The sequence below is a fragment of the Haemaphysalis longicornis genome, unplaced genomic scaffold (assembly GCF_048455015.1).
Source record: "Haemaphysalis longicornis isolate Haplotype H1 unplaced genomic scaffold, Haemaphysalis longicornis Haplotype H1 scaffold_10, whole genome shotgun sequence".
Lineage (NCBI taxonomy): Eukaryota > Metazoa > Arthropoda > Arachnida > Ixodida > Ixodidae > Haemaphysalis > Haemaphysalis longicornis.
The window spans coordinates 147,534,906-147,548,905 of NW_027526204.1; the positions used below are offsets into that span (position 1 = coordinate 147,534,906).

Here is a 14,000-nt window from a genome sequence, read left to right on the forward strand (position 1 = left end):
TTTTTTTACTTCGGACGATGCGCTCTTGAGGTTGCATCGAAGGTAGCGAAGATATCTTGATGCCGCAGAGAAGAGTGTATCGATATGGGTCTTCTACGTCAAGGTTCGTATACCTGTTGATTTGGTTAGACATCAAAGCGTAACGTTAGACCTAAATTCAAGAAAACCCAGGGCAAACGTTGGTACAAGCAACATCAAACTCATGATACTTCAAGCTGCGGGTACCTATTAATGTGCGTTGAGAAATCAGTGTAACGTTAGGCCTAATGTCAGCAAAGTTTTGGGGTTGCTCAATCTACCCCTGCGGATGTGTGATGTCCTGTTGATACATAACGGCATGTGAGATGTCAGCACTGCAGATAACCTGACGAACTGGAGGCAAGCAGTTTCACTGTGAAACGGCATAAGTTTATTTCTGCACTTTTCAAAGCTTTCGAGAAGGACGCGCAGAAAATCCCTTTGAAGATTTTGAACTCGTGCCTTTGAAGGGGACTCTGTTTGCGCTCGCTAGATCATCTGAAAAGAAAATGGTTGAGACTGAAGCCCCTCGAGGACTACTTACAAAACGGGCTTTTCTTACAAAAAGTAAATTTTGTGACCCGTCAGGTGCTGCGCCGAACAAGGACATCAATGGACAGACTTGTCGACACGTGCCGTACGTTTCTTTCCTTTTTAAGTGCAGAGCACTTTAGGGGCTCGCCGTGTCGTCGTCGCTCGCTCGCTGCACCCAAGTACAACCACTCGGCGTTCTGTCGTCGCGGCGTCCCACAAAGGCCAAGCGGTTCATATAGTCATAAGCGTTCGAAATCCGTGAACCACTGTCACTTGTCATACATTTCCCCGTTGTTTAGCGCAAAGAAAACTGCAGGTACATTTGAGGCAAAATATACGTAATTAATCGGCAGCGCCCGCATTCAGTTAGTTAGGAACGCTCGTTGGATTGGTTTTTACGGTACTAAGCAAAAAAAAAAAAAGTGGTAGTGCAACGCCGGCACGTGCAGGAAAAAATCAAACAACAACTCCCGCTGGCGCAATTTCAGGCAGGGGGCGCACGAGCACTGCGAAGGCGGTAAATTTGAAATGCGTTGGACAAACCTCCCTTGAATTCATATAGAGTGGAATGAGACAGGGCGATGAAAAACGGGATGGGTGGTAAAAGTGAGCGCAAACTGGCGCCACAGCCCATTATGGCGAATCACTGCTCTGCACTTAGGACAGCTTTTACATCGAGGGGAGCGGCTTTAATTGTTTCCCTTTCCATTGTTATTATGGTCCCTTCTTGTTTACAAGAACATCAGGCTAGATGGACAACTTCTCACTTTGACGTATCTGGTGGAATGTGCCAAGGATTCGCATATTCCCTAAGTGATAAAGAGCGATAACGGCTACTCAGAGAAGCGCTTGTACCCTTGAATTACACAATCAAATACAGTATAGCCCACTTATAGCGAACCCGGTTTTAACGAAATAGCGGCTATAACGAACAAACCTTCGTTTCCCGTTACCATTGGTATACATAGATTTTCTGTCCAGATATAGCGAAAAGCGGGTATAAAGAAGTGATTTAGGTTTCCCGTTGTGTTCGTTATAAGCGGGCTCGACTGTATACGTTCCCGTGAGGTTGGCGTAAGGTATGTAAACAAGGATTTCACCTCTTAGACTTTTTCGATGGGTCGTTCGACATGCATTCTTCAAGCACGTGGCATGATTGATTGCTCAAGCATTTTTACGTCGGTTCCGCGCCAAACGTTTCAATATCATCGAGATGATAGACTGTGTACCATGAATGCGGGCATAGCACGCCGCATCATTGTTATTTGATGGGACAGTGAAGCGGGGTTTAATCATTGGCTGACGGCTTTACGATGCTGTCAGGAGTACGGCTTCTTTTTCTTTTTTTTTGACGATTAGCGCCTATAAACATTGCGTTTTAAAACGCAACCTACATGGCGTCACTTGTGACTCCATGCTCCCAAGTCCGCAGGGGGGTTTGTATTTGATTTGTATGCGCGATATAAATTGTCACTCGGCAAATGCAACGGGATTAATAACGACAAAATGGCTGAACAATATTTTAGCTCTGACATAGCGCAAAAACATGGCGTGCAGCTTCACTGCGCCAACCCCTGAGTATCATGCGGGAGTGCATTTTCTTGGATGAAATCATCCATTTTCTTGCAATAAATTACGCGTTGCTACGCCATTCTATGACCGGTTGCAAAAAAAAAATACTTTGCAGTCACTATTCCCATTGAGGGTGCGCATGTGACGCATGTGCGTATGCAGGTATGGTTCTACACACAGATAGAGAAGTCAGGTATTCCATTCTTTACCAGACTCCCATGTTCCGTGGGCGTATGTGTCATAAGTGGGGTCATGAACCTGACGCAACTAACCTCATATTAAACACTCCAGACACCGATCCCGCTTCACTTTCCGTGTCATATTCGCACATATATAGCCGGGTGTTTTTTCGCACAAGGTGATTCTGCAGTGTCGGTAGCTACGCATGCTTCGTTGACGAAAGTCTCCGCGAAGAAACATGGACGTGCGATTGTAGTGGTGTTATTATAACTCCGCTTGGTCGTACCGCTTCAAGTGTGCCTTAAAGCTTACCCGCTAACTTCTTTTTGGCCATCCTCTTATAACATAACTACTGACAAAGTGTAACGCGACATCTGAATTATTTGTTTTAATATTGCTTTTGTGTGCCTGAAAACAGCGTACAGTCGGTAAAACGCTCGTCTGTAACAGAGAGCGAGAGAATAACCTTAATGAAGACCAGCGATGTTAGCCAAGCCGTCGGGCTGGCTTGCTACGCTAGATGAGAGAACGTTCATGCTTTCAGCTTGATTCTGCCTCGCCCGAGAGGAATTTGAAGAAAATTACTGTGGCGCTATGAAGCTTTAGCCCACCCTTTTTGTCTGCAACATGTTTGTAAAAAGTATGCTGTGGTCATTTTCACATTTGACTACGTAGTTGAAGTTGAAATCGCTGATACTTACAAGTGGTTTACCTCCTGTACTCGTGGCCGAAACGGATTTGAGTGACTCACCAAGAGTTACGCATTTTAGATAAAACACGGTGTATTCTGTCCTTAAGGTCTCTTTAAATACACCTCTTCTCATCATCGCTCCTACAAGCATGAGTATTTTGTGTGAAAACGGTTTTTATTATTTCAAGTACTCTGTAGAACTGTCCGATCCTTCAAAACAACCCAAGAACAACTTTTTCGCTCCTTCAATGAGATGGCCTCAGAGACTCGCGAGTGGCTTGGAAGATCAAAGTTATGCATTCTGCAGCTTTCTTAAAAACGCATTTGAAATTCTTGTACCTAAACTTTGGTTGTTGTGAATCCAAGCTTGTAGCGTCAATATTTATTGTGAAAAAGTCTGAGTGAAAAACTCTTGTTTTTTTTCTGATCGCATGGTACTGGATTCTAAAGGCTTGTCGACCGGGATCAAGATCAGAGAAAAACACCAATAACGCCACCTTGTCAAAATTCCTTCACCCGTAGCATGGCTTCCTTGTTTCGCAAACCCGGAAGTTTGGTAGAAAAGGCTAGGCGTAAAACATGGAGCTTTTTTTTTTTATCAACCCGGAAGTTTGCAGCCGTGCATCGGATACCCGACATTCCGTAGGACCTGTAAGAAGTTTCTTCAATAGCAGACTGCGAGTGCACAAGGTTGCACATATACATTGGTAAAAAAGATATTCACAGGAGTGCGAGCAGGACGACATATACATGTCGGGCACTGCCGAACCACATCGGGCATTTTATTAAGGCAGCGTTCTTCTAAGACATTCTTCAGACACATTTCAGCCGGCGCAGTGGACGGCTAAGCATGTTCAAAAACTTTTTAAAGAACGTATCTCTCTTTATGTTGTTCAACAATACGATACTGAGTAATATCAGGCCACTTATTTTACCCGCCCTTTTTTATGTTGTTCCTCACTCACTCTGTGAGCAGATGCTGATATGCAGAGACTGCCCTGACACCAGGCTCTGTAAGACAGTAATGTCTCAAGTACTGTTTGAATCAATGCAGGAAGTACAATGTCTTTTCTGGAAAGAGAGTGAATGACGAGCAAGCGGTGGAGGTTGAGCCGGCAATCGGCGGGATGGATTGATTACAGTCCAAGTACCTTTCAGAAGGGAAAACTTTTGGGCGTGTTGGTTCATAGCCACACAGAAAACAAGCGCATTAATAAACAAAGGACGAGGCGGGGACAGTCCTGCTTGTCCTGTCGACGCCTCGTCCTCTGTTTATTACTGCGCTTGTTTTCTGTTTGGCAAGCACCTTCACCGCAGCCCTGGCAAGGGTGACCAGTGAGTTCTGGTCACCGTAAGAGGAACGTGTCAGCGGGCCCCTCCAAATCCTCGGCAGAAGGGTTGGGGAACGCTAAAAACCTAACGTGCCTGCATGCTCAGTCGCATATCTTCACGAGCAGGGCACAACCTCATCAGACGGCACTACTGTACTCCGTACTTTAGTTTCCTGATTGATTGATTGATTGTGGGGTTTAGCGCGCCGACGCAACGCAGGCGATGAGGCGCGCCTTAGTGGAGGGCTCCGGATTAATTTTGACCACCTGGGGATCTTTATCGTGCGCCGAAATCTCGCACACACGGGCGTTTTTGCTTTTCGCCTCCATCAGAAAAGCGGCCGCCGCGGCCGGGAATCGAACCCGCGACCTCGTGCTCAGCAGCGCAACGCCTTAGCCACTGAGCCACCGTGGCGGGTACTTTAGTTTCCTTATTCGACCCCTATGAAAGTGCCCACGTGCCTGGTTATCACTATCCATCCTGTCTCTTTACTCCGCTTTGATGGGCCAACATAATGTTCAGGCCTCGAAGGACGCCTGTCATAGGTCATAGATAGTTTATTTATTTATTTATTTATTTATTTATTTATTTATTTATTTATTTATTTATTTATTTATTTATTTATTTATTTATTTATTTATTTATTTGTTTGTTTGTTTGTTTGTTTGTTTGTTTGTTTGTTTGTTTGTTTGTTTGTTTGTTTGTTTGTTTGTTTGTTTGTTTGTTTGTTTGTTTGTTTGTTTGTTTGTTTGTTTGTTTGTTTGTTTGTTTGTTTGTTTGTTTGTTTGTTTGTTTGTTTGTTTTCAATGCCGCTAAGGGCGATATAGAGAGACGGGGCTAAAGCTAAACAATGTTTGATACTGCCGTATTGATGGGTCAGGCTTGCTGGCGATGAAGGCGGAAAGGTGGTTCAAGTCGGTGGCTTTCTTCTTTAAGAAGCAATTGAAGTACACATTGGTTCGAGAACATGGCACGCTAACTTTAAATCTGGGGATAATGTGTTCTGAAATATAAGCTGGTGGGGCGAGAAGTTAGGGTTTATTATCACGGTTGATGAAGTAGCTTTTGTAGAAAAGACAGATGCGAGAGACCTTCCTTCTGACCCAAAAGTTATGCAGCCGAGATAAGACTTACTACTAGCCACGCTTGCGGTGCGGCAGTAGTTAGCAAGAACAAAACAAGTTGATCGGCTCTGGATTAATTCTGTGTAAGCGGAAAGAGACGACTGATGACGGTCCCAGGTCGCTGAAGCATACTCAAGCTTACTTCTATCGATTAGCGTTTTATACAGAAGAAATTTTGAGGAGTCTAGAGCTAGCGAAAAAATTAGAGGCAAGAAAAGTCAAGCATGCGGCTAGCGTTGTTAGTGTTATATTCAGTATGCTTATGCCATGACAGATCGCTTCTAATGTGGGCACCGAGGTATTTGTATGAAAGAACAGAATCCAATGCAGTTGAATTTAGAAGGTATTCCAGCAGGTTATGGTGATCAGAAGTGTTAGGAAACTTCATATGTTTGCACTTATTAGGGCCAAGATTCATGAGCCAGTTGTCACACCAGGATGAGGTCGCACTATGATAAAAAGGAGCCATCGTAGTTAGTTATTTCACGATAGATTACTCAGTCATATGCGAAAAGCCAAATTGAAGGAGAAACGGTGTCAGCAATGTTATTGATGTAAATAAGGAAAAGCAAGGGTCCCTAGACAGAGGCTTGGGGAGCTCCAGAGGTTACATGGCGCGTACGGGAATTGTAGTTATTGGCAAAGACACTCTGCGCTTTCTATGTTTTCTATTGTAGTGATTTTAATGTAATTTATCAGCGCATTCGCTTTCGTTCTTTTTCTTTGTATCAAGATATTTTCTAAAGGAAATGCTTCCTGAAGATCACTCTGACAACTGATATTTTTTTCTATTTGATGGTTACGTTTCACCTCTGCCAGGTGACGACTTTCGTCGACAGGGGATAAAAGTAAAGTTTAGTTAAGAAACGTACTCCTTTCGCTCTCCGTTTTTCACAAATAACATAAATAGTAAGTGCTGCATAAAAACTACCATTCCTTCCTAAAGAAAGTTGAGAAAAGCGCGAATGCATCGTCTAATTCAAGGAAAGTGCCTCTAATCGATCGTCAAACCTCCAAAGACCCAAATCGCAAACGAAAAACAAACCCATGCGACGATTTTTGCCGCAATAAGTAAACGCATCTACGAACGATCTAAACGTATACCGGTACGTGGTTTGTGAGTAGAGACCAGATTTTAGGCAAATGCCTATTTTGCCTATTTTGTTACCTGCACTCCTATCACCCCATTTGGATAGTGAGCACGAATTAGAAATCAATAAGTGCTTTGCTGGTGTTTTTCTAGTGCCTACAGAGGCCTATTTTGGCGTTTGTATCTAATGCCTTTAAATGCTTTTTTTTTTTTAATCGGTGCATATAGAAACACTACTTGTCCTCAAATGTCGCTGTCAGGTGAAGTTTCAGATCGTTATTCGTCTTCCGGGCCGATGGAATTTTGACTGTTCGGAACTCTATGGTCTTCAACGTAGTCATATTGTTCAACCATGCAACTCCCGGAAAACAACCGCTAGCAGCTGTAGAATTTATAATTCATTATTTATTATTCTTCTTTTGTCACTAGTTTACTATTTGCGTTTGTTTTTAGTCCTACTTTAACTGCGTCAGGCAGTCATAAACTAGCGCTGTTTTTAATCAGCATTCTCATCTCTCAAGTGTTCTTTTTCGTGTCCGTTTCACAATATGCGACGCCCGAGCAAGCGACAGTGGCCGTAGAACGTGAATGTGAGCAGTGCGCTTATTGAGTTAGTCGATGGATCTCCATTATTCTGGCAGACTTATGGGGCAATCAAACAGCTACATTCACCTATTGGCGCCTTTGTGCTACCATAAACCATACTATTTTGTTTTTCCTGCCGTAATACAGGCCGTGAATATCTTCGTTTGGAATAATTTGCATTTCTATAAAAACCTATGGTGCCTAAATCTACGACGCTGGACGCCTAAAACGTTTTTTCCTGCGAATTTGCGGCACCTAAAACACTTTTTGATGCCCGAAGATCCGGTATTTGTTTTATAAGATAAAGATATACTATGGTGCTCCTTCTGCATGATCGATGCTAGTATTGTCTTAACTAGAACCGCTCCTTTTTCGCGATTTTCAAGTAAGCGTTATGACAAAATAGAAGCCCGATTTCACTCATGCGCAATGGGATCATACATCTTTTCAAAGCCATTCGGTCGACCAACAGATCTATAGAAAATTGTAAAAGTTTTTTTTTTTTTTTTTTTTTTTTACAGAACGCCATGGGTTCTATAAGAGAGCTTTGTTTAAAGGTGGAAGAAAACCAACTGTTGAAAAGGCAGGACAAAATGAAAGGATCATTTCCTCCAGATTTTACTTTACGTATTATTTTTACTAATATTTTTGCTACGAGTAAGCGTGTTTTAAACCATGGAACTGCGGATCCGCGGCTAGCTCCTAGTGTCTTCTATGCAGGCATACAATACCAGAGTATCGTCCTCGGCGTCACACCCATCGTCACTTCCATGTGTTGACTCCGAGGGCATTTTCATTGCTGATCATACGGGCAGGGCTTTATAATGACGTGTAAAGTAGGCTTCGAAGCAGGCTATAAGGACACAGTGTTAACGTGAGAACGCTAGTCGTGGGATCGTTTGTTCAATTGTGGTTATTCCGCTGGTCGCACATCGTATTTCTGGTTGCTCCAGCTTGTCATTCGCCTAGTATAGTTCACCTGTCCGTCGTCTAGGCCTATCCCTTCGGCTTTCCAAACCACGTCCGTGTACTTCATTCCCCTTAAAACTACCTTTTAATCCCGGAAAAACGGTATCTGTTCTTATTTCATAGCTAGCTTGTCGACGAAAACTGGGCAACTGCTTTTGATAGAGGGTCTCATGCTGGTTTAGGGTTATGGTAGAGAGTTGGACTGGTTGGTTTTTAACGTACTGCATTTGACTAGCGAAAAATTCCCCGCATTTCCCCGAGGGGAAGAATGTGAAAGTGCGAATGCACGAGTTGAATTTGCGCGGTTCGGTAATGTTCGCGAAAGAGAGATCACACACACACACACACAACTACAAAGAAAGAAAGATGCATTTATTCACCGACACGTATTTGTGTTGTCGTTGTACTTGATTGCTAGAGCGGATCTCAGCTTTGAAATTTCGTGTCAGTACTCCTTTAAGCGGGTGCATTAGCCCTTCTCACGCCCGATTCCTGGCCAATCCCCCAGGTGGGTATGTGCCATGTCAGCGGCCAGGCAGCGCGCGCCCATCTCCCCCCGTGTCTAAGGAAGACGAGGAGCGCGCGCACCCGCAGCTGTTGCTATGCGGACTACGGCGGCGGACGATTCAGGCTCGCTTAAGAAGTGCATTCGCCCTTAAAAAGGCGAGGACGAAACAGAAGCACACAGGACGCTCGCTAGACTTAAACTGGAATTCAACTGAACAAGTACTCGAAGTAAAATTTCATTTGATATCTAGCAAGCATCCTGTGTGCTGCTTCTTCGCCACCTTCCTTTTTTGCTATTGAAATGCACTCAGCTGGTTTATAGGCTCTGAGAAACTGAATTAATTTCGGCGTTCTTTCGTTTGCAGCCCGCTCTGGTGGTCGCCCAAGACTTGGCCTCGTTCAACATTCAGCGCGGACGCGACCACGGCATGCCGGGATACAACAGCTGGCGCCAATTCTGCAACCTGTCCCGAGCCAGCAGCTTCGAAGACCTGCGCCACGAGATCACCAGCGCTGAGCTCAGGCGAAAGTTGGAACGACTGTACAAAACACCCGGTGACTGCTCCGTCTTTCTAGAGCCAATTTTGGACAAGTTTTCTCTTACGGACACAGCTTAAAAATGTTACCGATGCTTGTTTGGTGTGACCGTCTATGGTTGTGGTCTAAAGGGGCCATGGAGAGAAAATGCAAGTTTGGTTCATTCATAAGACTGCCTCGTTAAAATTATGCGGACACCACTTTTAACGCAAACTTCGCTCAAATAAGCTGTATAATTAGGAAAAAAGGAAATGGCCATGCGACCCACTAGATCATTTCCGGCAGCAGAACCTGTGATGTCATACCAGCCAGCTCTGCGATTGGCGAAGGCCGGAAAAAGCAAACGCCAATTAGGAAGATCTTATAAGCTTGTCGAACGAGCTATTTGCGCTTAAATGTAGGGCACATTCTGTTTATATCAGTAAAAATGGTGGGAAAAACAGTGGAAGTTACGAAAGCACACGTGAACACAGAAGAACCGATGCGTGCTGCTGTTGGTACTGCGCGCACTGTGCTTCGTTTAGCTGTACAGCACTGCGGTGCTTCGGGATCGTCTCAGACGACAATGGCCGATTGACGCAAGCGACGGTGTCTTACATGATCATATTTGTCGAGCGAGCACCATGTTTGACGAAACGATTATTTTCTCCGTGAACAAAACCAAACCAGGTTTAAATACGGTCCCAAACAGACCCAAGGCAGAAAACGGTTTGTCGCGGTGTGGTGGCGCCATCTAGATTGACTAACAGTAAGCAAGTCTCCGCTTCACACCAAGTTTATCTGAAAGACCTGTTCTTATGATGTCATTGGAAACGTCGTTCAAACTCCCGTTTTGGCGCGGAAAGCAATATTTTAGCTTAAAGTGATTAATTTCGCAGTGAATAAATCATCGTTTGCTTCAGGACGATCGCCGGGGCACTATAGAACACGAAATCCTTCGAATAAAACAAACTTGTATTTTGTCTTCATGGCCCCTTTAAGGAAGCAGTACGTGCGTTCCCTGCCACATCTTTTCCCGGAAACCTCGAAACGCAATCGCGCTAAACCGAATACAAACAAAACTAAAATTGTGGATCAGGAAATCGCGGCTTAGAAAAAAATTGCGTCCTGTGCTTCGAAGTAAGGCCGAAAAAACTCTGGAGACACCTAAGCGTTTCTTATAGTTGTGAATGCTAAAGCCGTAACGTCTAATAAAATGCAGCAGGCACCCCGGTCCGCGCATTCCCGGCACGGTGCGTTGTGCGTGATGAAACCGGTTTAACCTGTTTAATCAGAAGCACTTCTCGCTTTCAAACGGGGCTCTGGCATTCCTGCAGGGTGCCTTTTTCGTTTTTTTTTTTTTTTTACTGCGTAGAATATATATAGAAGGCACCACAGCTTCTTTCTGTGTTTCTGACGCACGCGCTATGAAACGCGTCACAGTCAACGGTAATTTATGATTCAGCTTTTTTGTTCAATGGGCCGTTTTAATGCATGCGCTTTAACGCTTTAAAACACACAAATGCACGCATTGCTCTGTTTCGCAAGGTTGGTCCGATTGTGTGTTGCAACGAAGCGAAGCACTGAATTACATTTCCCAGCTACGAAAAACGGGAAAATCTTTTTCATAAATTTTTGTTCCCGTGTGCTGACGGCTCCATTCTGTTATCCACGCGGCAGCAAAAACCCCCTACAGCATTCTCTTGCTCAATATTTTCTTCCTTTGCCGCTGTATTTTCCTGCAGATAACATCGACGTGTGGGTGGGTGCTATCAGCGAGGAGCCCACGCCGGGTTCAAAAGTTGGGCCGACGCTCTCTTGCCTGCTGAGCCAGCAATTCGCCCGCTTGCGAGATGGGGACCGGTAGGTTGTCGATTTTGTTTGTAGTACGACGGAAGAAGGAAGGCCGGCACGTGGCAAGGTTGAAAACGCGCTTATGCAGCGAACAGGGGAGCCTAACAACGACCATGACGCGCAAACGCTTATTCTGGCGTCCTTCTCGGTGCGGGACGAAAAATACAGGCTGCGTAACAACTGCTGCGCTGCCAGTTCCGTCGACAGACGATACCTTGTCCTGCCCATGCATGTCTTTATCCAACCCTCTAAAAAAATTTAGGCGCTCTTCAATTCTCTGAACAAGGTTGACCAGCAAAGCTGTAGAGCCGAGCCTCAACTTGAACGACAGTATGCTTAGACTTGGTCGTAGTCCGAGGGGTATACACGAGGCAAAACAAGTTTGTTTGTAATTTTCGATTGAGCATACTACCTGGGTGATTACTTGAATGAAACTTTGAGGAAATAGAGTTGTATTCCAGTGTACAAACATGGGGCTGTACGTCTCCCTCTCGTACAAGCTCATGTACTGGCAGAAGACGAGAATTCCACGATATCGACAACTTCATTGGGACCTATGTAATTTCGGAAAGTAAATAAAAGACGTCGTAACGTTAGGGTCGTCTCAGTGGACAATTGTGATATATTTTGTTTCGGGATAGTTTCAATAAAACAAGAGTTATAGCCACTTTCCTTAAGGATACGCCCTCCGAAGATGGACGTGCTTCACTGTGAAACACTAAATGTGGGAAAGCCATCTTACGAAGGCCAAGCTTACAACGATCACCTTAAAGTCGGCTTCACCTCTCAACAAAAATATATTGCTTGGAAGAAATTTTTTTCAAAAGAATTATAAACCGTCTTATATTGTTTGTTTGTTTATTTGTTTGTTTATTTCGGCAGAGTGCAAGTACGCTGAGCAAAATAGTATAATTTTCAGTCTTCTGCCGAGGTAAACGAGGCAAGGCGTTTGAGCCCATTTGATCGAGCCGGATTCAGGTCGCCCGACGAGGCCCCGTCCCTGATGTCGCATAATGGCAGTAACACTAGCGAAGCACATTCAGCAACCAGTGAATCAAATTATAAACGTGAAACAAACCAAACGGCAACACCGGCAAACTATATTAACAGAACTGTTGGTTATATAAAACAATGACAAAGCACAAAAAAGCAGTATAATGATGACATATCTATACTACGCAAAATGTAGAGAGCGTGACATAAGAAGAAAAAGGTTAGCAAAAGGAAGTTTTGATTGATTGATTGATTGATTGATTGATTGATTGATTGATTGATTGATTGATTGATTGATTGATTGATTGATTGATTGATTGATTGATTGATTGATTGATTGATTGATTGATTGATTGATTGATTGATTGATTGATTGATTGTATGGTTTAACGCGCCGACGCAGCGCAGGCGATCAGGCACGCCGTAGTGGAGGGCTTCGGATTAATTTTGACCACCTGGGGATCTGTAGCACGCGCCGAAATCTCGTACGCACGGGCGCTTTTGCATTTCGCCTCCATCAGGAAAGCGGCCGCCGCGGCCGCGAATCGAACCCGCGACCTCGTTCTCAGCAGCACAACGCCTTAGCCAGCCACTGCGGCGGGTAGTAAAAGGAAGTTTTCCCCAAACAATACCAAAGCGAACTTTCTTTTTGCACTCAAGGCGGATACGCAGCATAATTTTAACGGTATACATCAAACAATAATCAAGGACACCTACTCATGATGGCACAGAATACGGAATATAAACCGGTCACGCGCAGCATTCATTTCTGTCCAAAAAAATTGTTTTATTTTTTTCTCAATAAACGTACCAAAAGAGAACTTTAAAAAACTTCTTCTTTTCTTTATTTCTTTCAAGACAATTTCACAATTGTCTTCAAGGACACGGCGGAAAGCAAAACCCTGCCTGACTGGGTCATGCCACCCTAAAGCTGTAGCGGTTCGAATGGTACATTTGTTTAAAATTTTCACACGAAACGAAAAGAAGATGTAAATAACTGCGGAACAATAATAGCACACTGTATGAAAGCTGTAGCAAAATATGAAGGCCATAGGGCTTCTTTTAAATTTTTATGCGAGTTTTTCCAAACGCTGTACGTGCGGCACGCAGTTTTACGATCTCAGCGCTTTGAGTGGGTGCCGCAACGTGGCGCTGCGCTCGTGTGTGATTCTTGTCTACATCGCTGTGTTGCCGAAGGCAATCTGCTAGATCCCAGCCATAGACAGCTTTGCTGTAAACAACTGAAAACATAGCTGCACTTCAACAGACTTATCATAATCATCGTCCGCGCTGTCGTCTGGCTCCGCAAGCCAGGCATCTTTGTTCGGCAGACATCAGCAGTTTCGTTAAGGTCATCTTCTCTCTTTCTGTCTTCCTCTCAATCCTCTAATGATGAAAGCATAAAGGTTTGCTCAATTCAATTCAATTTTCCCGCGTTAACAGTGTCATTGTAACGCCATCTGTTGAAGTTATTTATTGATGTTTGCCTTACATGAGCTCCAGCTCAGGTTATAATATAGAGCTCTTCTACTCTAATGTTTCTTTTATCTAGCCTTTCCACGCACTTCTTTGCATTTATCTTTGCTTTGCATCGTCAGCGCCTTTAATGCGTTATTATTATCCTTCAGTTGCTATCGCAAAAACCAATCCGACGTGCATTCTTAATCGAAAAAAGGCTGGTACTTTTGTTTATGTACACACATTGTCTCAAATGCGCATGATGTTGCGTTTGGGCGTTTGAATTTTGCGCGCTCTCCCAAAATTGGGTGGCATCCCACAGGCTATGTGTTTTACACGTTCAGGACGTCTTCCTCGCCTCGCCGCCCGAAGCTTGGGGCATTCCAATGCACATTCGGTTCAGAAACATCGAAGAAAGCTTCAAAGTCGCATGCACGTGCTATAACAATAGGGAGGCTTCCTAAGAAGTCGGAGAACCCACTTAGAACCGAAATCCTCTACGTTAATGCCGGAACGGTGTGTAGGTAAACAGGGCTATGGTTCAATGTAATGCTACAGTAAATATCGCCACTTGCGA

At 44.2% G+C, this 14,000-nt stretch overlaps 1 protein-coding gene across 2 annotated transcripts in view; it reads left to right on the forward strand.

Moving 5' to 3' along the window:
* Positions 1-14,000, forward strand: part of Pxn (Peroxidasin) — a 99,350-nt gene that overhangs the window by 37,882 nt on the left and 47,468 nt on the right. For both annotated transcript variants that reach the window (XM_077691185.1, XM_077691186.1), the window contains 2 exons: positions 8,968-9,157; positions 10,864-10,981. In XM_077691185.1, coding sequence (XP_077547311.1) covers positions 8,968-9,157; positions 10,864-10,981 — 308 coding nt within the window. The remainder of the gene's footprint in view (positions 1-8,967; positions 9,158-10,863; positions 10,982-14,000) is intronic.